The sequence below is a fragment of the Lepidochelys kempii genome, chromosome 6, assembly GCF_965140285.1.
Source record: "Lepidochelys kempii isolate rLepKem1 chromosome 6, rLepKem1.hap1, whole genome shotgun sequence".
In the NCBI taxonomy this organism is placed as follows: Eukaryota; Metazoa; Chordata; order Testudines; family Cheloniidae; genus Lepidochelys; species Lepidochelys kempii.
Window position 1 is genome coordinate 19,957,249 of NC_136385.1, and position 26,592 is coordinate 19,983,840.

At 48.8% G+C, this 26,592-nt stretch overlaps 2 protein-coding genes across 2 annotated transcripts in view; one reads left to right on the forward strand and one right to left on the reverse strand.

The window, feature by feature from the left end:
- The window catches only part of LOC140912511 (NACHT, LRR and PYD domains-containing protein 12), a 71,269-nt gene extending 63,619 nt beyond the window's left edge, over positions 1–7,650 (reverse strand). The window contains exon 1 of the mRNA XM_073346999.2: positions 7,577–7,650. The gene's annotated coding sequence lies outside the window, so the exon portion shown is untranslated. The remainder of the gene's footprint in view (positions 1–7,576) is intronic.
- Positions 7,651–13,205: 5,555 nt separating this feature from the next.
- Positions 13,206–26,592, forward strand: part of RNH1 (ribonuclease/angiogenin inhibitor 1) — a 47,591-nt gene continuing 34,204 nt past the window's right edge. The window contains exons 1-6 of the mRNA XM_078853439.1: positions 13,206–13,212; positions 13,913–14,078; positions 14,702–14,719; positions 17,473–17,574; positions 18,107–18,277; positions 20,833–21,003. Of these exons, the coding sequence (XP_078709565.1) occupies positions 13,206–13,212; positions 13,913–14,078; positions 14,702–14,719; positions 17,473–17,574; positions 18,107–18,277; positions 20,833–21,003 (635 nt within the window). The remainder of the gene's footprint in view (positions 13,213–13,912; positions 14,079–14,701; positions 14,720–17,472; positions 17,575–18,106; positions 18,278–20,832; positions 21,004–26,592) is intronic.

The window sequence follows — 26,592 nt, forward strand, 5'->3', positions numbered from 1 at the left end:
AGTGCAGCTAATTCTCATTCCAGATAGTTTTTAGGGGTTTCTAAAATGCACTGGTTATTGTTTTCACTCCCTCAGAATCCTGTACATTTGGAGTCTGGTACAGTCCTAAACAGCCTGACCTTACAGTGGAGGGATAAATATAATTGCATCCAAAAAATATGTTAAAAGACCATTAACGTTGAAAATCAAGTACTTGAAAGTTAGGAAAAGCCAGAATTTAGGCTGTGCAACCTTAATTCACCCCTCTTATGTGTATGCATTATGATATTGTCTTTAATTATATAAGCACGCACTTTTTTTTCCCCTGAGACAACCCCTACCTCACTCAGTGCACAGGATGGACCTTCTCTGGGAACAAATCGGGGTTGTGTACAAGAAAGCTGTTGTCTGTGGGATCCCTGACTCACTAATTACAGACATTGGAAGGTATGTAGTGAAGAAGGCAGGGGATTGCAGGAAGTGGACGGAGGATCTCTTGTGGCTAAGGCAAATTGAATGCTGCCTTAGGGGATTCGATTCTCCCTGTCTCAGTGATAGAATTCTTATATGATGTAAAGCTCTAAACTTTCCATAGGCAGCCACTGTGTATTCCTTGTCCTCTGTATACTTAGCTTCAGACAGCTGGGGTCTGATTGCAGAAGTGCCGAGCATTCACAACTGCATCAGATGTGAAAGCTCTGCTCTGAACATATAAAGTGCTTCAAAATGTTAACTAGTCCAGGAAACCAGGCCCTAGGCTTCCCAAATTGGGTACCCAAAATTAGTTGGCACTTTTGAAAATTTTGGCTTTAATACATGTTCCTCATATGTTTAATGGGGTAATAATCCTATTTTACTTCACCTCACAGGAGTGCTGTAAAGATTAATTCATTAATGCTAATGAAGAATAAGGATACTATGCTCAGCGCATGATATAAAAACCCAAGAGGGGATTAATAATTCTGTCTTCAGAGCAGGGTTGAGATGGTGTGAGGTAAATAAGCGATGGGGCCACCCAGTGAATGATGAAGATAAAAAGAATTAAATGGCTACCTATTCACCATGCTCTATTCATCCTTTGCACTGAATGAGGCTGGGGTCCTGTGACAAAAATAGTATGTGATCATATAATCAATTCTAATGCCTAAGCACAAGGGGGCTTGATTGAGGTTGCATGGGCAACCTTAACTCTGGCATTTTCTAACTTCTGACTGCTTGACTTTGTAACCTGAATGTGCCTTTTAATGTAGTTTCCTATGTTGTTGTTGTTTTTTAAGTGAACAATCAGAAGTTTTACCATGTGGAACCATATTGACCCCACACGTGGGTCATCAGCAGGGCTGGGATATTTAGATTCACAGCACAGCACCTCTGGAGCTAATGAAGTAACGGGCAGCCACAGAAGGTTGTTATTGTCTATGTGGCCTTCTCACTAGGGAGGGATGGAGACGCACACTTTGCCAGTGGCTTTCACAGCTATTTGCCAGACAGCAAAGGAACATTGAGACTCAGGCCTTGTCGGTTCCATTCCAGCTCTGGAGAGCTGGTGCTTTAGTGGTTACAGACCGTGTGCCCCCAGCCTCTCCTTGTTCCCCTCAGCTCCTATCTCTCCACTCTCTCATCTCCTGCCTGTCCCACCACCCCCATCTCGTTTCCTCCTCCTCTTTAGCTCCTGCCTTTCCCTCCTTACTCAGCCTCTATTCTCCTCCACCCTGGACTCCCGCCCCTTCCCCAAGATTAGGAAGACCCAGCACACCATGGCTGGAATGAATGCAAGACTGGCTTTCTTTCCTGTTTACAAAGATGCCCCCTAATGGTCACTCTGAATGTTGACATCTTTCAGGAGAGGGGTGATCAAACTTTTTTCCAAACTTATCGTTAAGCACCACGCCAGTGTGTGCAACCGGGATCAAATACCAACACCAAACAGCCCCGAGAAGGACAGGGCAGGCTTCAGGCACCTTCAGCCTTGTGTCAGGGTGGCCCTATTGAACTGTCAAGCCCTAATGTCATCGTTCAGGAATGCAGGAAGAACATCTGTCTGTTGCTGGACAGCTCCGCACTTGCAGGCAGTTGGCAAGAGAGCTCCATCCCCTTCCCTTCTCCACTCCCTGCCCCCAAACTCTGCACACCCCTAGCTGGCTGGCACTGCCCCCCTCTTGAGCCCCAGCCAAGACCGGAGATGTCTCTGAGCCGTGGGAGGGTTTGAGAGAATGAGCAGGTGGGGGTGGGCTGAGGCCAGCGGGAAGCTGAGAACAGAAACAGAAACAAAGCAGGAGCCCTGCGCTTGGAGGGAGCCCCGGCTGCTGGAGCCAGGGCACTCCTGCACAAGCCCCGCCTGGAGCTGGCAGGGACCAAGCCCGGTAACTGACCTGCAGTCTGAGCTCCCCCCGCACCTGAGCAGAGCACACCCTGACAGGTTGGGCTGACTCAAGGTGGGCAGAGGGCTTGCAAGCATGGGCAAGAGGAGGAGCCTGGGTGTGTCTAGCCACGCATGGGGAGGGGCTGTTTTGCACTGTGCTGGGGGGAGATCCTGACCTGGGTCTGCTCCTGGCTTTGCCTGGGCCAGCTACAAGCGTGGGGCTATTGTTAGGTGGGGGGGGTCTGTTCTGGGGGTAACGCTGAGCCTCTAGCAGGCAGGGTTGGTGTTTGTGCAGAGGTGTGTGGCTAGGACCTGGGATCCCTTCCCCCACCCTGACACGGGGGAAAGGATCTGGAGAACAGGCTGGAGGCTCTGCGGGGGACAGGTGGGGTGTTGTTCACAGGTGCAGTCGCGGGGTAGCTAGCCGGGTGTACTGGAGATCTGCCTGGTAACGCAACCAGGGGCCCGCGGCTCCAAGGGCTGATTCCTGCAGGCCCCCTCACAAAGCAGAGCCGAGGTGTGCTAGCCCATTGCTGCGCGGCCCCCTTTTCCTGAGAATCTGTCAGCCCAGCCGGGAGCTCCTGGCTTCCTACACTACACACCATGCAGGCCGCATGTACCGTAGAAGCTCAGAGTTACCAACACCTCAGGAATGTTTCTTGTTTCTTGACGTTAGCAAAGCTTTTGACACGGTCTCCCACAGTATTCTTGTCAGCAAGTTAAGGAAGTATGGGCTGGATGAATGCACTACAAGGTGGGTAGAAAGCTGGCTAGATTGTCGGGCTCAACGGGTAGTGATCAATGGCTCCATGTCTAGTTGGCAGCCGGTATCAAGTGGAGTACCCCAAGGGTCGGTCCTGGGGCCAGTTTTGTTCAATATCTTCATAAATGATCTGGAGGATGGTGTGGATTGCACTCTCAGCAAATTTGCGGATGATACTAAACTGGGAGGAGTGGTAGATACGCTGGAGGGGAGGGATAGGATACAGAAGGACCTAGACAAATTGGAGGATTGGGCCAAAAGAAATCTGATGAGGTTCAATAAGGATAAGTGCAGGGTCCTGAACTTAGGACGGAAGAACCCAATGCACAGCTACAGACTAGGGACCGAATGGCTAGGCAGCAGTTCTGCGGAAAAGGACCTAGGGGTGACAGTGGATGAGAAGCTGGATATGAGTCAGCAGTGTGCCCTTGTTGCCAAGAAGGCCAATGGCATTTTGGGATGTATAAGTAGGGGCATAGCGAGCAGATCGAGGGATGTGATCGTTCCCCTCTATTCGACATTGGTGAGGCCTCATCTGGAGTACTGTGTCCAGTTTTGGGCCCCACACTTCAAGAAGGATGTGGATAAATTGGAGAGAGTCCAGCGAAGGGCAACAAAAATTATTAGGGGACTGGAACACATGAGTTATGAGGAGAGGCTGAGGGAGCTGGGCTTGTTTAGCCTGCAGAAGAGAAGAATGAGGGGGGATTTGATAGCTGCTTTCAACTACCTGAAAGGGGGTTCCAAAGAGGATGGCTCTAGACTGTTCTCAATGGTAGCAGATGACAGAACGAGGAGTAATGGTCTCAAGTTGCAGTGGGGGAGGTTTAGATTGGATATTAGGAAAAACTTTTTCACTAAGAGGGTGGTGAAACACTGGAATGCGTTACCTAGGGAGGTGGTAGAATCTCCTTCCTTAGAGGTTTTTAAGGTCAGGCTTGACAAAGCCCTGGCTGGGATGATTTAACTGGGAGTTGGTCCTGCTTTGAGCAGGGGGTTGGACTAGATGACCTTCTGGGGTCCCTTCCAACCCTGATATTCTATGATTCTATGATTCTATGAATGGAGGCTGTTGTAATGCTGAAATGTTCATAACTCTGAACAAAACATGATGGTTGTTCTCCCAAACCTTTACACTGAACATGGACTTAATACATCTTTGAAACTTTACTATGCAGAAGAAAAATGCTATTTCCCCTTTATTCTTTCAGTAGTTTATGTTTAAACAATAGTGTATTTGCTTCTCTTTTTGGGGGGGGGGGATAGTTTTTGCTGCTGCCTGATTGCCTACTGGCCAGTTCGTAACTCTGAGGTTCTACTATACGTGTAGCTACATACCACAGTGAAAAGCACACCATGTCCACCGTGCAGTGTGTAGCTACACATGAGTGAAAGGCTCTGGGAGAGGGGCTTCAGCTGCTCCCCACTGCCAGAGCCTTGCACTGTGGTGGGGAAGGGTTAAAGCAGCGGGGAGCTGGCAGCCTTTCCCTGCTGCCAGTGGCTTTCCCACCAGTGGGGAAGGGCTCCAGCAATGGGAGGCAGAGGGACACTACACTGCTAAAAAGCTTGGGCCAGTAAAGAACAGGTGGGTACATACCCACCCTCTTCAGCTGTGTCTTTATTCGCCTGGTTTAGTCTGTGCCTCACTCTCTATGCTGCTATTGATACCTATGTTGGGTAGCTAGTCATGTATGTACCTAAATGTTGCCAAAGAATTTTGCACAGTAGATGCACTCTCAAGGATCTGACTCTGTCAAAATCCCCCTTCTAATCATTTTGTATTGATCTTCCTTGTTCACTAGTCTTGAAGATCCCTGAAAATGGCCAAGTATCGTTCATAGACGTTTCTGACTTTGTCAGTTTTATCCAGCTCTTTGCAGTGACTTGGCTCAGTAATTCATCTGCCTCTTCAGTTCTTGCAGGTGTCTGTCTCTGACTGGTAAACAGGGCCAGCTCCAGGCACCAGCAAACCAAGTAAATGTAAAGGGGCAGCAATCTGCCCTCGGCGGTGGCGGGAATTTGGCGGCCGCACCATCACTCCGCCTCCGTGTTCAGCGGGCAGGATTCTGCCTCCCCGTTTGGCGGCAAGGTTTTGGGGAGTTTTTTGGCCGCTTGGGGTGGCAAAAATGCTGGAGCCAGCCCTGCTGGTAAAGTAGTAGGCACAGTACTTACAATACCTGTGAGTGGCAGCTCCTGTTTACAAACTCACTGTGGTGGGTCTGGGATTAAAGAATGAAGAATTTAGTTTTAATCTCCTACATTTTTCAGATTATGTATGATATCCAATGATGGCGAGAGAGAGGAATCTAAGAGAGAGCCTTCTAAACACACTGGAAAGCCTCTTGGCAGATGAGTCTGACAGGTTTAAACACAGATTATCATATATTGATTATGATGGAAGAGACTATCCCCAGATGTCAGCTGGAGGAGGCCAATACTCGGTTTAAACTTGTGGATCTGCTGTGTACCTTCTATTGTGAAGATGGTGCAGTGAATGTAGCTATTTGTGTTCTCACCCAGATCAATATGAGAGATGCTGCTGCTAAACTCACAGAGAAAGGGAAGAAAACCTACAGTGACTGCAACATCTTGGCCTCTCTCCTTCAGGTGTAGAAGAAACAGCAGCAAACTAAGAAAGAACAGGTTCCAAATCCTAAGGAAACCTGAAAATGTCCAAGTAGCCCATGATACAGTTATTTTCTAGTGTGGGAGATTGGGTAGATTCTCTATTAATAGAATAGCTCTTACTGCCGTATCTATGGATTTCCCCATTTTAAGGATTGCTGTCATGAGTCCCTTTATCTCTTGCTGTATTTACTAACTTATTGTCCATGGGGTTCATAATGTATGGACATGGGACATGTTCATAATACTTTCATTATATAAATGCAGCAGGCCAGATCTTGGCCATGCCTCTGGCTGCTCTGTTCAGGCACTGCAAAGCTGCCTCAAGCGGGTAGCTGGGAATCTCTCTGATCTAGTCAGTTCTGACACCCTCATCCTTGCCCTGGCACAGGGCTATGTGATGTGGGTTAAAGGGCATTGTGACGGGGCACACTCACCTCTCACAAGCACCCCCTTGGCCAAGTGCACATGCCTGCACTCTCTCAATTTGTCCCTGTTCCAGGATAGGGCAGTGCCTCAGGGCTCCCTCCCTGGAGACAAGGTCTTTGGCCTTTCTGGTCACAGCTCTCCAGCAGGGCCATTATGGTTCAGTTCCCCCTTTGTGGTGCCTCAATGTCCAGGCCACTCCCCCCAAGTGGCGAATGGAGGGACCAAGGCCTGCTCACCACTCCTAGTCCCAGCCCAGGGAACATGTAGATAGCAGCCATCCACTGGTCCCTTTATGTTGCACCACTGCTTTAATTCCCTGGGCCACTTCCCCATGGCCCCACATCACCCCCTTATCTCAGGGCCTTCCTAATGGAGTCCCAGCAACCAGCTCCGGGTTCCTCCTCAGGGGCAGCGAGTTATATGGGCCCATGGTGCAAATTAATTCCAATTCAGCAGTCTCTCGTTGGAGTCTGTTTTTGAAGTCTCTTTGTTGTAATATTGCGACTTTTAGAGGCTCATTCACCTGCACATCTACCAATGTGATGTATGCCATCATATGCCAGCAATGCCCCTCTGCCATGTACATTGGTCAAACTGGACAGTCTCTGCGTAAAAGAATAAATGGACAGAAATCAGATGTCAAGAATTATAACATTCATAAACCAGTCGGAGAACACTTCAATCTCTCTGGTCACTCGATCTCTGACCTAAAAGTCGCAATATTACAACAAAAAGACTTCAAAAACAGACTCCAATGAGAGACTGCTGAATTGGAATTAATTTGCAAACTGGATATAATTAACTTAGGCTTGAATAGAGACTGGGAGTGGATGAGTCATTACACAAAGTAAAACTATTTCCTCATGTTTATTTCCCCCCCACCACCCGTTCCTCAGACGTTCTTGTTAACTGCTGGAAATCGCCCAGCTTGATTATCACTACAAAAGGTTTTCCTTCTCTCTCCCCCCCCTCCCCCTCCCCCCGCTGGTAATAGCTCATCTGAAGTGATCACTCTCCTTACAGTGTGTATGATAACACCCATTTTTTCATGTTCTGTGTGTATATAAATCTCCTCACTGTATTTTCCACTGAATGCATCCGATGAAGTGAGCTGTAGCTCACGAAAGCTTATGCACAAATAAATTGGTTAGTCTCTAAGGTGCCATAAGTCCTCCTTTTCTTTTTGTGAATACAGACTAACACAGCTGCTACTCTGAAACATTTGTGTACTAGATACATTTTTTAATTGGGGGATTTGCAGTGAACTGAAACTGCAGAATAGCTCATGTGTAGTATATGATCACAGCATCCAAGGTGCTATTTTAATGTTCAGGAAATAAAAATCTGTCTCCAGAGAACAACACAGAAAATTTCTGTTCTCTCATTTTAGGGGACAACCAAAGTGATCGAGTATTTACCTGCTCTGTCAAGCAGTGGAGGATCCAAACTGTAAATTAAAGAAACTACAGTAAGAAACTAATGCCTTCTTTTTAAAATCCCCATGTTACTGCTGTTATCCTGGAAATTCTACAGCCGTGCCGCTCTCTGTACCATGGCTGCTGTTTGCAACTACCTCTAACTACTTAGGAATGTGTTTAAATTTCCATTTAATATGTGTGGAATTGGCATAAGGGCTTATGGTCACCTTAGCAGTTCAATGACATTTAACCCAATTACCAAAGAGATGAGGGAGAGAGACAGAGGTAAGCAATGCAGCCAGAAGAAATTGTTGGAGCTCAGGAAAGACTCCAGAGGCTAGAGAAAAGATCTGTCCCCTGTATGGAATTTTAAGATGTCTGTCACCATGGTATCTAAGCCCTGTAAGTATCCTCGAGTAACAATCCATGTAATAACCACCTATCCTCATTTGATCTTGAGGCTTCTCCCTGATTCATAGGTGGGTTTGGTGTTGTGGGATTGTTTTGTGCGAAGAAGAGGTGAGAAGGGGAATAGCAGTTTGTCTCTCTTTACCTCCAGCCCCCTCTCTCTCCTCTTCTTACACTCTCATCCCTCACTGTCTGCATCTCCTGCTGACCCTGGTGGTCTTACTGGAAAAGGCTTTGGCAAAGACGATCTTGCATTTTGCTCTGAACGTGGCCAATCCAAGGCTCACTCTGATCCCCTCTGACAAGGGAATTCTATGGCCAGGGTCTAGCGGCTGAGTTGTTCCGCAGGGCGTTGGATGGATAAGCAGTCTCTGAGGTTAGGTCTATGCTAGAGACTGTTGGCCTTGCCAGCAGCAGCATAGCTCCCTGCCACCCCGTCACCCGGCACATCCACACACACAAGTGCTCACATCAGCCTTGCTCAGAGCCAATCTCTTGCAATCACTTCCTGTCCACCACCGCGTCCCACAAACACCCCCAACCCTGGACTAACAAAGACAGATGGAATAAGAAATATAATGTGATAGCATCTGAATTTCAAAAACATATCAACTTGGAAAAATATTGCTTTGATCCCTTGGAAATTCTTTTGAAAAATGTAAAGGCAAAATCAGGGGCTAGCTAGCACTGCCATGGCATGCCCATGCTCATCTACCTCCCATAATGCACTGCTCTCACTGAAGGGTTGCCATGGCTGTCTGTTCATTGTCTCATCAGCAACTTCCACTCCTGAGATCTGCAAAGTAGAACACAGAGCAGGGTAATTAATTAATGATTTAACAGCTAGATGACCTCTCTACTCCCACACCCCAACTAAATCCACTTTTCCATCGTCCACTCATTGCTGCCATCCTCCCCCAAGAGGCTGCACATCACCCAGAGACCTAGTCCAGTAGGTGGGGGAGAACTTGGGTAAGAATTCTGAGCTACAGGGAGGACCCCTGAGGGATATTTGTCCTCTGGGCCCAGAGAACTCTCCTCTCTCTCTCCAAAAGGGAAACACAGGATAGAAAGGACCTGTTAGTTCAGCTACAAAACCAAACCATGAAACAACAAAACAAGGACTGGAAAAAACAAACATAAAACTAACAAAACTACTAAAGAAATGAATAAAATCCAACTCCTCACCTGGCCTCTAAAAATGGTCGAGCGTTGATTTCTTGCAGACTGGGAGGGCGGTGTGGGTGGGCACAGGCTGAATGGCCTAAGAGCAGCTGTAGAGTCTTTACGGTTTTGAAAGACATCATCCGTTTGACACTGAACAATCCCAACCCTTTAAAAGAGGTGTCCTCAGTCATGATCTTGACGGGTGGACGAAGACTTGAACTCTTCAGCCATGAGACTCTACTCATAAGTACTGTGGGCACGGCTCAGTAGCCAAGGCACCATCCTTGGAATAAAAGGCATGTGTAGCTGCTTGCTGACCTTCAAAAACAACCCACTTCCATGTACTTCTCAAACAGCTCCCAGATGCTGGCAAGGAAAGGATGGGAAGGGTGATTTCCATGTGAGGAAATCATAATTGGCCAGCACTTCCTGGTGGTTGGCCATCTGCACCTAGGGTGCGGCAAGAGAAGACATATTTCTGGCTAGAAGATCCAGGCATCTGTTAGCAGCTGTTACAACCAGTGACGAGGTGGGAATAGAAAGATTCAAACTTGTTTGGAGGGCCCTGATGGAGGCACCTTGCCCACATAGAGATGGGAGGTGATTGCTGGTGTGAGTCTGAAGATATTTAGCTGGCTCCAGGATACCTTCATTACAGAAACAATAAATGATCCCAGTTGTTTAGACTAATCAGTATCCGAAAGGTGGTGCTTTTCTGTTTCTTGTACCATAGACGGCTATATCAAGATCATCTGCATGGCTTCCAAAAAAACTCTTGTAAACTTTTAAATGTATCTGCTGGAGCTCCTGGGAAAGACGATCTCACAGATCCTTCAGGGAATGAAGATGTTGTCCCTTTTCCTTCTTACTTACTATTATTAACTCATGCTCCACCCCAATTAAACAACAAAACACGGGACTAACAAAACTGCACCAGTCACCACACATGCAAAGAAGTGAATGTTCCGTCCCATTCCTCAACGCTGTGTTTCATGCCTTTTAGATGTAAAACTTCTAGGGAGGGATTGTCTCACTCACTCAGTGCACAGCACCCAGCATACTGGAGCCGCAATCTTGATTGGTGCTTTGGGGCACTGCCACAATATAAATGCGTAAGGATGATGGAAGGAGATCTTTATTAACATCCTCTTCAAACCTTCCTCACATGCTGCTGAGAATTCTGTGAGGCTGTGGCCACGAGGGAGGAGGCCACGACATGGGAGAGGGATGGTCTCTGGGTGTGAATCTTCACTGGAGTCGAACCTTGAAGAGAAGGCTTCCTTGGAGACTGACAGTATGATCTGCCCCATGGATGGGGGAAGCCCACACAGGCTAATAGGTCCATGAAGGCATGGAAACGTGAGGCTGAGGTGGCCCTGGAGTGCCCCATGAAGGAATAGATCCCCAAGATGGGGCCTCTAAAGGTCTCAAAGCACCCTGGTCAGAGGCAGCACTAAGGGACAAGGGATAAGGGACACTTCCTGACTCTGGATACCTTCAGTATGGGCCTCAACCTCCATGGGTACTAGGCTGGCACAAAGGCCCATTTCCCCTGAGAGTTGCTTCAGAGCTGTAGAATTCAGAGATGTAACAGGCGAATTCACTGACAGTAACCATGGAGGAGGGAAAGGAAAACTAGCATGAGCACCATAGACACCGTTGATGTCACAGGCTAGACTCTGCCTGGCACAGAAAGAGGCAGCAGGTGACATTGTGTTGCTAAATCTGCAGCCCTACTGATGCCAGGGCTTCACCACAGCAGGGCCACCCAATGCTAAGAAACCACTAGCTATCCACTGACCTTTGGTACCATGTTTACTAGCCTTCCTCACAGATCGGTGGGAGTGAGATGACCTGCCGGGTCTGCGCCACTTCTCCTTTTACTGCCTCTTCTCCCTGCCTAGAAAGGGGGAATCCTGACACCAGGTAGCTGATGTTCAGTCAGATCTCAGGGCCTTCATCACAGGACAGAGTCACAGAGACTCAGCACTGACCTTCAGTTCAGAGCCTTTCCATGGACTGTTGGCCAGCTTCATCAGATATGCCTGGCACTCAGCTTGGCTAATTGGGATTGGGGTTCCCCCAACTCCTCACCTCATGTCAATGGTACAGGGGTCTCAACTGGACCCTGAGAGCTCCTCCATGAGAAGAGGTTTGAGGCTGCCTCTCTGAGTGCTAGCTGTGAATGAAAGACAGACTGACCTCCTCTCAGGACTGTATGTTTTGCCTGGGCACTTCAGATCCTGAACGTGGTGATACATAATGTAGTGGCATGACTCAAATCTCATCTCCTTACTACGTTCAGCCAGCCTCCTTGGCCATTGTCCCCCCCCCCCCTCAAAAAAAAATCTTCGGGGAAAACAAAAAGTCCAGTGAGTTAAGCCAGTCTCCAAGGAGGCGGAGGAAGGGAAGAGTCAGGGTAACTCAGCAGAGCTATATCCACCCACGTGTCCTGCAGTGTCACTGAAAAGGAGGCAGGCAGTTAGTTTTGACTCAGTAGACATTTTTTAACTAAAGAAAATATTGAGTATTAAATTCCCATCAGGAAAGGGAATGTCCTAAGGAGGACAAAATAAGTATAGACTCATTTCTCAAGTGATTGTCCACACAGCATGCTCCCCATGTGCATCAGGTTCTTTGAACAGCAGTGTCTGTTGGGGCCACACCTGGGCCCTGGGTGTGCTTTGACACCTACCCAGCTGAAGGCATAAAGGACAGAGCAGGCCCCACTGCCCCTCAATTCCTTTTTACCACCCATGGCTCTGAAGTGCAACACTTGCAGTGTTTGTGTCCCTTGCTCACTGCGTGACTTAGTGATAGGTGTGTTATAGATAAACTAGAGTACACAAGCTCTCTTCAGTTTCCTTTGCCTGTTGGCTTAACAAAAAATCTAAATAGCTTTTATCCCTCCCCTTTTGCCACCCTGTACAAGGGTCCTACCCCCGGTACAACTTTCTACATCGTAGCAGACTCATGCCCTTGCCTTATCTATCTCAGGGAGGGACGTGTACCAGAATATCACTCGGTGCATCATTCCTTCCCAACGTGCACTCAGAAGGCTCAGGAGAAAGGGTCAAGCTCTTTTTGCTTGAGAAATCTTTATGCAAGGTACCTTAACTGCGTATTTCCTGGTTTTCTGATAGCTCCTCCTCTCTCTCCGCCACCTGTCAGAGCAGCTGTGATGAGCCCCACACATGCCATGATCGTTCTTCTCTGCATTGCTCTCTCCTTCAGGTTGAACGGATGCTTCCTCAGCATCACTAGCTGTTGGAGTCTTGCTGCTGTTCTCAGAACCAACCAGAGCCTGACAGAGCTGGACCTGGGTTATAATCAGTATATAGGAGGTTCCGGAGAGCAACTGCTGTGTGAGGGACTGAAACACCCAAACTGCAAATCACAGAGACTGGGGTAAGTAGCATTTCGCCTCCTCAGTGTATTTACAGGTGTCCTCTATGTAAAGTGCTTGACAGGGTGGGTGTGACTCTAGTGTCTGAGCCCGACACTAGTGTCTCACCACTATAGGATTGGAGACTTCTCTCCCCCCATACTGTCCTCAGGGGCCCTTCTTTCTCTCCCAGACTTTGTGGGCTCCCCTCCCCTTTTGGTAGAGTGACATAGTTTCAAAGCAACTACAGGTATGGAGGAAGCTGTGCAAGGGCCAGTTCTGGTGGGTGGTGGGTCTCGGACACGTGTGCAGGATTTAGCAGTTGTTGTGAGTGGAGAGGGATCAGTCGGGGGAGCCAAGGAATCTCCCTGTGAGACTTTGAGGAAGGGCGAAGTAGCATTATGTGACAGACATGCTTGCGGGTGGTCCTTGAGCTGCATATGGAGATAAGCAGCCAACTGCTACCATAGTTCCCAGCTTAGCTGGCTGGCAGATCCATCAGGAGCCCAGACTGCAGGGGATTTACAGAACACAGCCAAACTTCTGTTTATAACCCCACAAGGGACCCTGGAACAGGCCCTGTGAACAAGCTCATATGGTTGCTCTCCTCAAATCTCAGAGATCCCCTTTCTCATGGGACTCATCTCCTCCCTTTGATCCCTGGTCTCAATGGAAAGTGGGTGTGATGCTGCCAGTGCTAGGCCTGGCAGTGCCTCTCCTCCCCAGGCCTGATGGTCAGAGCTGGGAGCTGGTGGAAGAGACAGATAGACAGACAGCTGCATTCGGCAGGCGAGCAACCGAACTAGTGCCAGGGACAACGAGGAGCAGAATCTCCCAGCTCCTGCTCTGAGCCTGGCCCAGCTGCCCAGGGAGGTGGTTCCCCCTACAGCCTCCCTGTAGTGATGGGCCTGCTGTGACTAGGTTGTCCCATTATGGGGCTGATCTGTCCCAAGTCCAGTTGGATTGGTTGAGAGCTGAGTGGGTGGATCTTAAGGGCCAGCCTTCTCCCCAGGCTGAATTCTGGTTGGTGGGTGGAAAGGGCTGGACAGTGCTTAGGGAGGAAGAATTACCAGAACCGTTATTTCTTATTGGCCAATGGCAGAGGTTTTGGGGGGTTGAAATTGCTGGTCCATTCTCAGTGCTGATTGGTCAGGGTGGAGTGCAAGCAATGAGGCTTAAGCAGGATGTCACACCCAACATTGGTTTTTCATTGGCCAAGGGATGGGTCTTAGGACAGGGTCTAGGGCAGGACTTCTGGCCTATTTTTTATGCTGATTGGGCAGAGGGGCTGGTGGGTGTGGCCACCTGCTATAACAGCTGTGATGAGTCCCGTTCATGCTGTGATTGCTTTTCTTGGTGTTTTCTCTCTCCTGCAGGTTGTGGTCTCAAGGGTGCCAGCTGTGGGTATCTCACCGCTGTTCTCAGAATCAGCCAGAGCTTGACGGAGCTGGAGCTGCGTGATAATGTTTCTCTGGGATATTCTGGAGTGCAGCTGCTGTGTGAGGGACTGAAACATCCAAATTGCAAACTGCAGAGACTGCGGTAAGTAACATTTGGCTTCCTCTATATATTTACAGGTGTCCTCTACGTAACGTGCTCGCCAGCATGTGTGGCTGGTGTCTGCTTCCTGTAATGACATCAAGTAACATTCAATTACTGCCCACGCTGAATGATCACAAGTCTGAAATCTCAGTCACAAGGCTCTCATGGATGTACCAAATACTCTAATGTGCTGAATACCTTATCCCTAAGCCCAGGATCTGCAATTACTCCTCAAACTCCTCCATCATCACTTGGTTCAGCTGGGCACCCAGAAAATTCTCTCTCAGGAAAATAGTGTCCTCTGGTAGCAATAAACCCATTCCTGGGGTCCAGCTGGAAGATCACACAGCATTGTTTTAACACTCAGTTAGCCCACTGGAGCAAGACTCTTCAGTCTACAGCTCCAGGACCCAGGAGCTACTGCTGCATAGACGCACAAACTTTGAGATGGACTTTCCTGCTTAGAGAGTCACAACCAATCAAAAATGGCTACTGTGAGAAGACCATTTTTCACTACCAGAGATGCAGTCCCTGGTCAGAAGTGCTCCTTGAAGCTCCACCATCAGGCAGAGGCTAATGTAAGGGCCCCCTGGTGTCAGCACTGCTCTGCTGCTCTCTTTCAGGTGCTCCGATATCACAGGGTGTGACTCAGGATTGCCTTCTTGGCCCTTCTCCCCAGGGCCTGGCAGGAGATGAGGCACATCTAGCCATTGGATCTGTCTATCACAGTGGCGTCAGACCTGTGGTCTGCAAGCCACTTTTGGTCCTGGAGGCTCTAAACAGTCCTGCTTCGTTATTGTAAGGTGATTCATTTGAAAACTGGCAATGTATTGTGACAGAAACAATGGACTTTAGAACTGCATAAAAACTACCCAAATTTACATAAAGTGGTGCCTAATGGTACAAGGGCTTCCAGTTCCTCCCCTGCAAAAAATCAACTGTCAATCAACTAAGTCACGGTAAAACCTAAAGTAGACCTAGTCAAAGGGGGCCCCTGGACTCCCTCAGCTACAGGCTCCAGCCCTGGGATCCTACCCCACAAGCAGAAGTGTGTTTTCTCTAATGCCTCCTTTGTGTGGCATCAGGTTTGCTGCAAGAGGGAAAATTTTCAGCTTATATATTGGTCTTTGAAAAGGTCACCATTGTTTCTGTGGAGAAAACATAGCCTTGCCCAGTAAGGGCTCCCTATCTGGGAAAGGCTATGAAGGGTACAAGAGTGATCAAAGACAACAAAGTCTGAGAAGCTGGGAATAATGGGGGACTTCAACAACCCTTGTCTAAAATGGTCAAGTATTCAGTGCAAGGTTTAGAGATGCAATTTCTTGACACCTTCAACGACTGCTTCTTGGAACGGTTAGTAGCAGGGGACACATGCAGAGAGGGTACTCATGACTTCATCCAAAGTAAGACTCTGTGTGAGAAGTAATGATACTTGAGCCACTAAGTAACCGTGACCACAGTATAATTAAATTCAACATCCATGGGGGGAAGGGTGATATTAAACTTTAGAAAGGCAGATTTAATAAAACGAGGAAGTCAAAAGTCAAGACATTAAAATTAGATTTTGCATAGAGGTTGCAACAACAGAGTCTGTAAAGGCCCACACGCCTCAAATCAGAGAGGGATGCAAAATGACAAGAGCAAATCCCCAACGCTATAAAAACAAACAGCAAGAAGTTCTTTAAATACGTCAGAAGCAGGAAGCTTGCATGGAAATCAGTGGGTCCACTGGACCCCCAGGGGATACAGGGAGCAATTATGTAGGATAAGGACACTGAAGAGAGGCTAAATTATTTCTTTGCCTCAATCTTCAGTGATTGTTGGGGAGACACCAGCGCCAGCCATGGTCAGTAATAGAGATGGAGAACTATGAGAGGAGACGGTATTGGAACAAACTGATAAACTAGAGCAACAAGTCCACAGGTGCTGTGCCGCTAAGGGTTCTGAAGGAGTTGAAGAATGACGTGGCTGACGTAGTTATTGCCCCAGAGGATCGGAAGGTAATAAATGTTGAACCTATATTTGCAGACAGCATGGAGCAGAGGAACAAACTACAGGGCTAGCAGCCATAAATCCCTGCCATCTATTCCCGCTTCTGCCAGTGACGGACTTGAACAACATTTTGCGCTTAGGTCGAACTTTACAACATAATTTATTCAGTCCCCAGGCCACTCTTTTGAGACAGGTCAATGTTGTTATCCCCATTTTACTGGTAAGGGAGATTTTACCGGAGTGTCCCAAGATGTCCCAGTGATACATTCTGTGATCCAGGCCCAGGCTTCCCTCATATGTAGCCACTTAACCTCGATGGCTGAACCCTTTATAACTACAAACTTCCCATAGCAATTCCGTAGGCCAAGAAACACCCTCTCCCCACCACCATCCCCTTCAGAGGCATTTATTGATTGTGGAGCCAGCACAAGAGCATGTAGTTTACTGGGATCACTTGGTCCCTGAGATCACGTGTCCCAGTTGTGGAACATGTTACAAGGAGCACTAGGTGGGATTCACTGCAAACCCTTCATTTTACAAGCACTGTAAACCCCATCTCTGGCCTTCGCAAGTGGGTCTGATACAGGGAGGGGAGGAAGATCATTTCTCAAGCACCCAGAAAATCCCTCTGGAAGCGCGGAACCCAATGGTGCTAAAGAGACAGGCTGTGGAAGTGGGTTGCGCATCATATCTGTGGTGTTAAGTGATCACTAGTGCTTAGGTTCTTATTCGGTGTCCAGCTCCAAACAGGTTGTGCAGAACAACAAGAGCCTACCACAGCCCCATTCAGACTCTCTGTCTAGGAAGCTGAGCCCTTCCCAGTCCCCAGTGCCCCGAAATCATGAGCAATATAAATAGCTGAGAGTTTGACTGAGCAAAATAGGGTAACTTGTCTTCTTGTTTGAGGAGGTTTCAGCTCCCACATCAGGGCTGATAGCTTTATGCACTGGGGAATGTTTTGGGGAAAGGCAGGGGCGCTTATATAGAACCTTAGATTTCATTTGCTTGAGCAGAAAGGAACCAGAATACCAGCACTGGGAGAGGGTTTGAACTGTTCCTTGGTGTCTTTTAAGATTCTCCAGCCCATTGCAAATGCTCCCACATGCTGGTCCCCTTCCTGCAGCTCATCTGAACATTCCCTTGTGGAGCCCGGACTGACAGAGCCAGGGGCACGTGGATAGCAATTCACACAGGGGCCTTTGGTGCCAATATCCCGCAGCCCTGCTAGAGCCCTGTGACTGGTCTCTTCTAAATGAACCATCCCCTTCCACACAGATGCTGACATCAGAGAGGGAACCGCAGCAAACAGGGAGTGATTGTATGTTTCTGTCTTGGGCAGGTTGGGGCATTGCAGTCTCACAGCCGCTTGTTGTGGGGATCTCTCCTCTGCTTCCTGCACCAGCCAGCGCCTGACAGAGCTGGAACTGGAGAATAAAAAGCTGGGAGATTCCCATGTGCAGCTGCTGTGGGAGGGACCTCCAGACTGCAAAAAGCTGAAGATACAGTAACAGCTGGTTTTCTAAATAGCCTGGGCTCAGCCCACCTGAGAAATCACCTCTCTTCCTGTGCCAGGCTGCCACAGCTGGGAGGTTTGAACTGGGTCCCGTTTGTTATAAAAGAGAAGGGCCAGCTTGCATGGCACTTACCGGGAGGACTCCAGGACTCTGTAATTTGCATCCCCTGTGGTACAAAATAGCTTGCAAATATTCCAGACATGCAGCAAAAGACACCTGTTTAATTTGGAGAGGGCTGCTTCCCAGAAGGATGTAGGGGTAGAAAGGAATTTTTTTGTAGAGCTCTTGTTTGACTGTTTATTTTAAGGCTGCTGAGGGGGTTGACTATCGTATTAATTATGTGTTAGGGGCCTTGAGTTTTGCACAGGTGTATCTATTTAAATTGAAATAAAATTATTTCTCTCTATTGTCTCTAAATTAGTAATCTCTTTGGAGAAACATGTTGATAAGTGACAGGAAATACAGAGAATGGGGCCCAAACAAGTAGTTATTTTGCTCTCTGTCTATATCTGTCTCCTACAGGTTGCAGAGTTGCAGTCTTACAACTACCAGTTGTGGGGATCTCTCCTCTGTTTTCAGCACCAGCCAGACCCTGACAGAGTTAGACCTGAAGAACAACACTATCAGAGATTCAGGCGTGCAGCTGCTGTGTGAGGGACTGAAACATCCCAACTGCAAACTACAGAAACTAGGGTAAGGAACAGCTGATTTCCTCTAGTCTGCGCTAGTAAACATTGCACTATGATGGTTTCAGCTCTTTCTCCGGGGATCACAGCTTACTATGAATGCACCAACAACTCTTGAAAAACACCCTACTCTTCCCAAGGAGTGGGAAAGAGGCCACTTGCTGTGTGGATCTGTTATCTGCTAATAAATGAGTTGGATCACACAATGATACTTCATACATGTAACCCTTCTGCCCATCAGAGTTGGCAGCAACAAGGGCCGGGTTCAACATCTAGGGGATTCATTCCAATAACACAATGCAAACCGGCTCGAGCCCCCACCCAGTGATCTGGGACAAATATATACCACCCCCGCTGGGCGCCTCCAAGAGGCAATACTTCCCCTCTCGCAAGCACATATTAAAAGGCTTTTTGCTACACTCAGACTAACAGAGAGAAACAATGTGGCATTATGTTGGGGAAACACCACCAACAGGATTCATAACACAACCCCTGAGCAAAAAAAAAAACCCACCCCAAGCAAATTGGGGCATGCCCTTTCCCTTTGGTTCTTGAGTCCAGCAACCCCAAATCACCCAAAGTCCCAAAAGTCCAATGACCCAAAAGTCTCTGTCCCTGGTCAGGACAGCCCCAGAGTTCAAAAGTTTATCTACAGAGCTTTACCTCCCAACCTGGGTGGAGATGGGGGCAGAGGTAAGAGGCACCTTACATGATCTGAAGCTGACCGCCCCACAGCTCCATAGGCCTTCGCTCCGCTCCGCCAGCCACCCCACAAACTGCTTTGCTCAGCTCTGCGGCCCACATGCAGCTCCCACCGTCCCACGGACTGCCCCACCAGCCAATCCACGAACTGCTCCGCGTCGCGTCGCGTCCTACAAGCAGCTCCCGCTGTCCAATGATCTGCTCCACCAGCCTGTCCACAAGGTACTCCAGCCGTCCCGCAAACTGCTCCACAATATATCTTCAGGCTCCCACACTACTTAACACAACACTCAGTGATTTCAGCTCTTAGTCAGCTCAGCTCTTTAGTGAATTCAGCTTGTAGCAGGGGAGCGTCAGTGGTGGTGCACTATTAGCCCAAAGTGAGCTCAGCAGCCTATAACTAGATTTCTAATGAAATCAAAATTAGCTCTGATATTCTACAGTGGAGAGAGGAGGAAGTGCAATTAGCATGTAAGTCCATCACCAAGGGACCCATACCACCAAGTATTAATACTTGTCCCCAGCCTCTCTCCCTTCACAGAGTTTTGGAACCCATGACCCTTGCCTAGCGAGTGCTACTTAGGTGATGGTGAGTCCCTCCACCATAACAAAAGGCCAAGTACAGTTCCAAGCACAGTTCCCATAATCAGGGTAATAACAATTTATTCTTCCTGCCCCAATAACAGAGACACTGGGGATCCCACAGCAGCCAAAGTGACCATTTGGGCAGCTATGGCCTCATTCTAGGCGGAGTGGGTGTGCCTATGCAAATGAGATCAGCCCCTGAAGTTCTTTTCCACAACTTGCCACACTCACCACCAGATGTCAGGGTGGAGCTCATCCTGACACTGCTTACATACACTATAAACGCAGTGCATTTTAAAGTAGGTACTTGGGTTATTTTACTCACTAAGTGTGAAGGCGAACACAGTTATAGGAGACTTTCACAGTTTGATTAGAATAACCCTTTACCATCACCACAAGAACTAATCCTGGGACAAAGCCTGATAATTAGACAAAGAGGGAAAAGGAAGTGGGAAGGACTAAAATGACTAAGAAATGAACCAGGAACCATCATTAGCTGGGGACTGTCTATAGGGGCAGTCCCCGTACTTTGTCCTTCACCCCTCTCTTCCTCGGCCTGCCCATCTCTCTAGGCACTGGCAGGTCCGCTTAGCTCTGCAGGTCCAATTGCCTGGTCAGGCAACAATTCCAGGCAGCTATAAATGATTGTGAAGCTCTTTAGTTGATGAAAATCCCAGAGTAGGAGCTTAAGTGCCATTTCGGTCCAGCCCAGACACCTGGCTGAGTGGTTACAACATTCTCTTGGAGCTGTGGATTTAAATCTCTGTGCTGCAAGCCTGGCTTCTTCATCGCCAGAGACTGGGAAGGAAATGAACCAGAGAGGAGAAAATGAGGAGGGATGGATGTGAGTGAATGGAAGTCTGTTCTGTGGCATTTGGGGCTAGTAATACCAGTCCTCGATACCTCACCTGCATTTTAGTTCTGTGAGACAACAACAGGTTCCTTTCACAGACTCAGCAACGGCAGCTTTCACAATTAAGGTTGCATGGGCACCCTTTGTCTGGCATTTCCTACATTCTCAGTGTTTGACTTTGCAGCCTTAATGTTCTTTTAACATGAGTTTGGTTTGTTTTTTGATGTACATCAAGGGCCTAGTGCTTCCTGTAGGTGTCTTTCTTATCATTTAAATCACAATAAATCAACAAAATGATTCCTCTCCGCTGTCTCCAAATTAAGAATCTTTGTAGAGATACACAAGGCTACCAAGACAGGGAAGCACAGAGAATGGGGCACACTAGACAGTCATTTTACTCTCTGTATATCCGTCTCCCACAGGTTGTATGCCTGCAGTTTCACAGCTGCTTGCTGCGGGGACCTCTCCTGTGTTCTCAGCACCCGCCAGGCCCTGACAGAGCTGAACATAGGGGGGAACAAACTTGGAGAGTCAGGCGTGCAGCTGCTGTGTGAGGGGCTGAAACATCCCAACTGCAGACTGCAGAAACTAATGTAAGTAACAGCTGGCTCCCTTTAGCCTGTTAACAGGGTGGTGTTGTGAGTTACACTCTCTTTACCAGAGTGGCAATATCCTCCAGTGCATGGAGCTCAGCCATGGACCAGCCCCACTCTGCTCCAATGTGTTCACTGGTCACATTTTACTAGTTAAATAATTGAGCCCACTATGTTATTCAGTCCCCAGCCCCTGCTGAGCAGTGCAGAGCAGCTGGGCAACTGCCCTAAAGGGGCATCCAAGGATTCCCCTGGCAGGGGGTCAACCTTGGGAGGTGCAAAGCAGGTATTGCCAGCTCAGTGCCACCCATCTCCCCTGCTCAGCTTAGGGGTTGTGTAGGCTGCATGGATAGATATAAGGGGGCAGAGCAGAGATCCTAAGCTGGCACAGCAGCTGGGGTAACTTAGAGCAGCCCTGAGGTTTTTCTGAACTACACAAGAGGCCACTGGAGCCCCCATCTGGCCCAGGATCAGGGGAGCAGAAGGTGGCCTAGTGCCAAGTCTCCTCATGGGTGCCACGTGTGAACTTGGTGCCGAGTGCCAAGTCACCTCCAAGTCTCCTCATGGGTGCCACGTGTGAACTTGGTGCCGAGTGCCAAGTCACCTCCAAGTCTCCTCATGGGTGCCATGTGTGAACTTGGTGCCTAGTGCCAAGTCACCTCCAAGTCTCCTCATGGGTGCCACGTGTGAACTTGGTGCCGAGTGCCAAGTCACCTCCAAGTCTCCTCATGGGTGCCACGTGTGAACTTGGTGCCTAGTGCCAAGTCTCCTCATGGGTGCCACGTGTGAACTTGGTGCAGCTGAGGACAGAGTCCAGTGGCTTCTAGCAAACCCTAACCACAGCATAGTTTGATACTAGAAACACAAGTACTTTACTCACTAAGACAGTAGCCACACACGTACACCTTGCCCTGAACTGGAGCCATCACTCCTGCTCTCCCAAAAGTCTGGAAAGAAAAGAAAACAAAGCACTACTCTGTTCTCCCAAACTGGCTGTAAACAATAAATCTGAATAAATAACGTCAGAATGAATGTGTTTCCCACAAAGGGGCTGGGACTCCCCCTGCTCATCACAGTCATTTCAGGCCAAAATCTGCAGCATCACCCCAGCTACTGATAACACAGCCCAGCCAGCAAGTATGTCACTGAGCGCCGGCTGTGGGCTGGCCCCCGGTGCCCTTTCTAGCCTGTCCTTCTCGTGGCAGATAATTAGGAGCTGGTCTGCGGCCCCACCGGCCAGAGCTCAATCCTGTCATCTCTGATCTTGTCAGGGTCCTTCTGCATTGCCCTCCTGTGTCACCCAGCCTTAGCAATTGCCTCTCCCCTCCTGCTTGCAGGCTCCTCCTCCCTTCCCCCCGCCCCCCTTTGCATTGGGGCTGCTGCTCCCAGCCCCTGCCAGCCACAGCCTTCTTCCCTGATCAGCTCTGACCTTCCCAGACAGCCTCCTTGCCCCGGCTCTCAGGATGCTGCTACTTGGCCTTCCCTACCTGCTGCTCACCCTCACACACACATGGGCCATCTCTCTCTCTCTGCCTGATTCCCCCCTGTCCCAAGGATGTCACTTCTCTTTCCTTGTCATTCTCAGTCCCTGCCTCTCACAGAATAACCTGGGGGCCCAGTCCTTTCCCTTCACCCCATTCTAGATGGTGGGGTACCCAGTACTGGACCAGCAGCTCACTACAGCATATTGCTATGACTCCCCAACTCATTAGAAATGGCCCCTCAATGTCAACTGGACATTTCTACACAGTAACTGACCCAACAAGTGCACGTGGGAGGAAATCCCTCCAGGGCCTGTCAGGCCAATGGGAGCATTGTGATGTATCTGTGCGTGTCCAGAGTAGAGAATCTCCTTTAAGCCACCACTGATACCAAGGAATGGGGCAAAAATAACCATTGTTTCCTCCTGGTGTAGCTCTGGCTTTTGCAGACTGGAGAAATGCGATTTCACAGCTGGGTGTTGCGGGGAGCTCTCCTCCGCTCTCAGGACCCTGACCGAGCTGGACCTGCGGGGGAACAAACTGGAAGATACAGGAGTGAGCCTGCAACCTGCAGAAACCAGTGTACATTAGAGCTGGGCCCCTTTAATTTGTGCTTGTCACTCAGGGTCACGATGAGCCCTTTTTACGAGAATCAGTGTTACTGGCCAGGCCCCTAACCCTGGAACTAGATCACATGTGGCGCTGGTGGGGATCATTTTACCAGTTAAAGTTGGATAATATAGTGGTTTTCCTGAAGAGGAAAAGGAAAACTGCTTAAACAAGTCAGAGAGAAGGACAGGAGAGACAACAAGAGTAGAGAGGATTGAAGCCAGAAGGGAGGAAGGGAAGCAGGTTCTGTGGCGCTTCGGGGCAGCAAATACCTTTAAAAAGACGTGTGCACACAGTCCTGGAGATCCCCATTTATTTCTGGGATATATAAGTGAGCCTGTGCAGAGACACCTCAAGGCAGCGTTCAGAACAATTTAGATTTGGAAACTTTATATTTTTAAATCGAGCATTTGGGAATAAGTGGCTGGATGCAAATGTAACTGGGCCAGTGTAATGTGACTCCCCTGGGAGGGTAGCTGGCTGGAGGAATAGAATGTGTGATCTCTGGATCGAAACACACAAGCTTCTACTGCCTGAACTACACCCCCCAGATCTGTTAGCTGAACTTTGTAGCCATCTCAAACTTCTATGTAAACCAGCCACTAGAGGGGGACAGAACCATATTGGGTAAGGGTGGGTTACACCAGCAGGTCCCTGTAGAACAGCACCATGCTCTTAGCTGGAGCACGGGAGCCTGCCCTCCCACACTTACTGTAAACAAACAGACAAACCTCATTCCCCTGAACTCGCTGTAAAAGAAATTCAAGAATAAGTGAAACTTTAATATCTTCCTGCAGCCGAGATGGTTGTTGAGCTCCCATCTGCATTGCAGTAGTTTCCGGCCAAGTCTGCAGCCCCACAACAGCTACTGTAAACTCACCCCCTTCAAGAGCTGTGTTACTGAAGTCCTGTGGGGAGGGGGCGTGAGGAGCCCCTGCAGCACTGAGAGCTGAGATCAGGCTGCTTCCATGGTCTCTGAGCTGGATTTTGCAGCCCCTGCTCCCTGTGTGCGCTGAGTAGCCCACAGCGATCCATGGGACTGTCCGTGTCAGTCAGTGCTCCCCGCCCTGAGCAAAGGCTGCACAGTCCAGCCCTTTATGTGCAGAAAGGACATTGCTGTCCCTGCCCAGAGCTCACAGGGTGAGTAGGGTGTGGTGGTGAAGACCAGGCTACAGACTGAACCAGCACTTCTCCTCCCCTCCACCACGGGACAGGCACCTGCTGGCAGTGAGCTCAGCAGGCAGGGCCGTGACAGTGACACAGATCCTGTGGGCTCTGGCAGGCAGATGAGAAAGACCCCAGTGGTGGGCAGCCCACCATGCTTCAAAGAAACTGTGGAGACAGGTGTTATGTCTGCAGAGAACACAACATAAAGCTGCCACACTAGGTCCATGGTCCACACTAGGTCCATGGTCCATCTCGCCCAGTAGCCTGTCTCTGACAATGGCCCGTATCAGAGTTTCAGGGGGAGTATACAGAACAGGATGATTCTGGAGTGATCCACTCCATCTTCCACTCTCAGCTTCTGGTATTCAAAGATTTAGGATTGTCCTACTGCATGGGGTCACATCCCTGAGCATCTTGGTTTAAGAGCAATTGATGGGCCTAACCTCCATGAACTTTTCTAATTCTTTTTTTAACTCATTTATACTTCTGGCCATCACAGCATCCCATAGCAATGATTTCCACAGATTAGTTGTGCATTGTGTGAAAATGGTTTGCATTAAACCTGATGCCTATTAATTTCATTGGATGACCCCTGGTTTTTTGCATTGTTTGAAGGATTAAATAACACTTTTTCTTCACACCATTCATGATTTTATGGACCTCTATAATATCCCCTTTAGTCATCCCCTTTCCAAGCTGAATAACTCTAATAATTTTAGTCCTCATATGGAAGCTGTTCCATACCCACAATCACCTTGTCGGCACAGGCCCCAGTACTGATCCTTGGGGGACCCTGCTGTTCACCTCTCCATTGTGAAAACTGACCATTTATTCCTACCCTTTGTTTCCTCTCTTTCAACCAGTTACTGAGAGAGAATTAACGCTGCCTTTTCTTTCCTTGTTTTCCCCATAGCTTATCCAAGTGGCATGTAACCAAAGAAACACAGGCAGAGCTGGATGCTGTGAAAAAGATAAAACCTGATCTGGTCATAGAGAGATAGCAGAGCTTGTGAGCAGGACACACTGCACCATTGTGGGACTGGTACGGCTAGCCTGCCCCCAGCTGGGGCAACAGCTTGGTGCAGGGGACAGACGGACACCTGCCTCTTTTGAGAGATTCCCTGCCATCCCCAGGTACTCCAACAGCATATTTCAGCATCTGTGGTAGAGATCAGGGCCAGCCCTCCTGCATGAGGGTGAGAGAGACAGGAGTAGGAGCTGGATTGGCTCTGCTTTTGGACAGACCTTGGCGGGGGAAGTTGGATTGTGGGTGGAGTGAGCAAGAGGGAGGAAGGGGGTCAGGGCCCAGGAGAGGGAGAGATGTGGGAACTTGATGGAGAGATCTGGTAACTGCCCCTGTTCAGTCTGTCAGTGCAGGGGGGAAACTCAAGAACCAGTCAGGAATTTCCACTCTGTTCCAATAGCTGTCACTATTTGTATATTTACAAGGGGGTTTTGTAGTTTTTCACAATCCCACAGCTATTAAGTCAGGATTTCCTGTGTCCGTCTCCGACATTTTATTTATCCCGGGTGTAGGTTTCTGTGTCAGTTTTGCTGGAATCCAATAAAGATCATGAATCAAGAAATAATGGCTGGTTGCTAGACCTGACCCTGGGGAGGGCTGCAGGAAGACAGTGTCTCCAGGGAGGAAGCCCTGGGGATACCACCCCATACCAGGGTGGGACTACTTAAAGACCAAAGCCCAGGGAGGGCTAGAGAGAGACACCACCAGAGGGGTACTGAGAGAGGCTCCAGTGGACAGTATAACCCAGAAGGGGTTTTTGCTGGTTAACAGGCAGACAGTGTGACTCGGCCCGAGTGCTGTGTAATTGACAAACCCACCCGAGAACCACCAAAAGGGGTCACCAGAACTAAAGAACGCAGACATGGCCAACCAGAAGAGGGCACTCATGAGAGGTGGGTGCCAACCCTGTTACACCATGTCTGCCCCCAGTTGCTTGGAATAACCAGTATAAGCTCTGTGGCCTGAAGCCCTAGAGATCTGGGAGCTCGCTGTCGACACTAGTTGGTGAACAGGGAGAAGAGCAGGGCTGGAAGAACATAAACTGTATTGTAACACCCATTGTTTCATGTTCTCTGTGTATATAAAACCTCCCCACTCTATTTTCCACTACATGCATCCGATGAAGTGAGCTGGAGCTCACGAAAGCTTATGCTCAAATAAATTTGTTAGTCTCTAAGGTGCCCAAGTACTCCTTTTCTTTTTGCAGATACAGACTAACAGGGCTGCTACTCTGAAACCTGACAAAATGAACAGAAGCTCCATAAGGGAGGGAGCTTTCTGCTGCCATCTATTGGTGAGCAAGGGGAA